Source organism: Montipora capricornis, chromosome 11 (assembly GCF_036669925.1).
Source record: "Montipora capricornis isolate CH-2021 chromosome 11, ASM3666992v2, whole genome shotgun sequence".
Taxonomy (NCBI): domain Eukaryota; kingdom Metazoa; phylum Cnidaria; class Anthozoa; order Scleractinia; family Acroporidae; genus Montipora; species Montipora capricornis.
In genome coordinates this window covers 3,035,787-3,038,286 of record NC_090893.1, presented here as the reverse complement: position 1 = coordinate 3,038,286, position 2,500 = coordinate 3,035,787, and the positions used below count along the sequence as shown (strand labels likewise).

Below are 2,500 nucleotides of genomic sequence, written 5' to 3'. Positions count from 1 at the left end.
AACATGTTTTGGTTAGTATTAAAGTCATCTAAAAGAGAAGTGTCGGTAATAATTTTATTTATAGTAACAAGTTGCTGGGAGCAAATTTACGATTTTGTACAATTCTACTGGCCCCTGTGGAAAGTCATATCATTTCTTTGGTCAGTGGATAATGGCATGATTAACTTCTGAAGTTTTCAAAGCAACTTAACACATGGACCCCTAGGAGTGATGACTTAATAGATTTTACTCTGTCGAACGCCAGACGATTTTACTCGTCAATATTAATTGGGAGTGGTTTAGGAGTTAACAACCTCTACATCCACTACTAACCCACTGACACCTTGGAGATAAAATTATAAATTTAGCTTAAGGACGGTGCCTACTACCATTGTTATTGTGCATATGTTCTATGCATCTCAAGATACTCAGATTCCAGCCCTACGATACATGGGAGTTCAAAAAAATCTATATGGGGGAACTACACATAATTATCTTGTACCTGGGTATAAAGCTACCAAAGTTCCAATTGGAACTGTTCCTTTTGTAACAATAACTCCTTTGCCTGCACCAGGAATTGTACTTTCCTGCCTCTTTATCTCAAATCCAAGAGCATTATACATTGCCCCAGGAAAGGTCTCTCTTTGTCCTGGAGAGTGTGCATGATCATACCCATTTTCTTCATTACCATGCAGGGTACGGAAAAGTGTAATGAGATTCTCTATAACCTTAGAATCTGGGATAATTTTGTCTTGATCAGATGATGAAACTTCTCGCACTGTTCTGTCCAAAAACAAAAAAACAAAACAAAGACAATTTGAGGTAAAAGAGTTTTTGCATTTAAAAGGCAGTTTATGACGAGGACATCTCTAGCTTTGAAAGACACTCTAGCTAAGCAATACATGTTCAAAGGACTGGTTATCATCATACTCACAATGGACCTGGATAATGTTGACAGTATAAATTACATTAAATAATATGTGTTTTTCATAACATGATGGCAAAAGAGTTGTAATGGAATTTCATTCCATTTTATGATTTAATACCCCCTCTCCGGCCCACCCCTGTAGATAAGATTTTCTGCAGGCAGGGTCGTCAAAGTCATTTCTGTCTCATAAACAATAATTTCATTATGATGATGACGATGATGACGATGACGATGATGATGAGCCTCAATGGCTGCGAAAAACAAAGGGCTCTAATGTTGCAAGGGTTGGCAAATGTGAATAACAAAAAGTACTCAAATGCATGGAACAGTTTAACAGGGGCCAGGGAGTACGTTTGAAAGTGGGAGGAGGGGGGAGAGGGAGGTGGATCACAGAAGTATAAGGGGGGGGGGGAGAGATTTAGCAGAACAGCACTTTAGGAAATAAGTGGGACAGCTCCCCTAGTCCCTCCCTCTGCAATAATTGGTCCCTGTTCAAGAAGTACAAAACTCCATGTCGTCAAAACTTCTCTTTTTCAAGCAATGTAGAAGGCTACAATACACGCATATCTCACCTGTTTCTTAAGTTAAAAGCAATCCAAGGAAAAAATCTGTATCGATAACTCCGCCATTTTTTAAGCCATTTCTTGTACATTATCCAACACTCATTGCTGGCAGCCTGGAATCTACTAAACTTCATGTTGAGCAGGCATTACTCTGGTAACTGGTCAGTGGCTGATTATCCAGTCCCAGTCCTTTTGGTGTCGCTCGATGCACATGGCTGACAAATGGAAAGGAGGATTTTGTCCTTATATTATTTGAATAAATTGGGTCGGATTTTACCCGAAAAAACTTAAAATGCCGAAAGTAAAAGCAGACAAGAAGTCCAGAGAGCATGACCAAAACAAAGTTTACCAACAAGGTATGCCTGAAGCTTTATTTTAGCGTTGAAAATAAAATTATATTGTTAGAATTTTGTGCAATTAATTTTGCTGAATTTTGAGTGTGCTAATAACTCGAAATCTTTCAATATGTGTCAGGTTTGCAGTTTAAGACAGATCAAGGCCAGCATGTTTTGAAGAATCCGCTTGTGATAACAAGTCTTGTGGAAAAGGTTCGTTTTGATCCAAAGGGAAGATAATTATAATCTGTTTACAAAACGTTGGTTCTTTGTTATTCTTTGATTGCACTCGCGTGATAAGACGGTCATGTTGGCGGCAAAACAATAGAAAATGTGGCTCAAGTTTTTAAGGAGCAAGGATGGCACTGTAGGTTAGTGCGCGGCGTTGGTGCAAGAGGTCCTGAGTTCGATTCCCGGATCTCGCATCCTTCTTTCCTTCCCGTGTAGCTAAGTAGCTTTAAATACCCTTAAAACGGAGTACTGATGGAGAGGGGGGAGTAAAATGAGCGCACCGTCGACCTCAGGTTTGTCAGTTGAATTACTGTTACGCGTTATCGACGTTAAATATGGTTGCTTTACTTTACTTTACCTTGCTATTGTTCTTTCCATCATATGCATGATATCAGGTGCAATCAAAGAATTGTATCAGGCTAACTGGTAATTGCTCATTTTGTGTACGTGATAACTTGTGGAGG

At 39.2% G+C, this 2,500-nt stretch overlaps 2 protein-coding genes across 2 annotated transcripts in view; one reads left to right on the top strand and one right to left on the bottom strand.

The window, feature by feature from the left end:
- LOC138023512 (SET domain-containing protein 9-like) overlaps positions 1-1,580 on the bottom strand; it is a 4,959-nt gene extending 3,379 nt beyond the window's left edge. The window contains exons 1-2 of the mRNA XM_068870514.1: positions 1,480-1,580; positions 482-762 (exon numbers count right to left, since the gene is read on the bottom strand). Coding sequence (XP_068726615.1) covers positions 482-762; positions 1,480-1,559 — 361 coding nt within the window. The 5' untranslated portion in view covers positions 1,560-1,580. The remainder of the gene's footprint in view (positions 1-481; positions 763-1,479) is intronic.
- An 86-nt stretch (positions 1,581-1,666) lies between these two features.
- The window catches only part of LOC138024012 (dimethyladenosine transferase-like), a 13,893-nt gene continuing 13,059 nt past the window's right edge, over positions 1,667-2,500 (top strand). The window contains exons 1-2 of the mRNA XM_068871103.1: positions 1,667-1,826; positions 1,945-2,018. Of these exons, the coding sequence (XP_068727204.1) occupies positions 1,763-1,826; positions 1,945-2,018 (138 nt within the window). The 5' untranslated portion in view covers positions 1,667-1,762. The remainder of the gene's footprint in view (positions 1,827-1,944; positions 2,019-2,500) is intronic.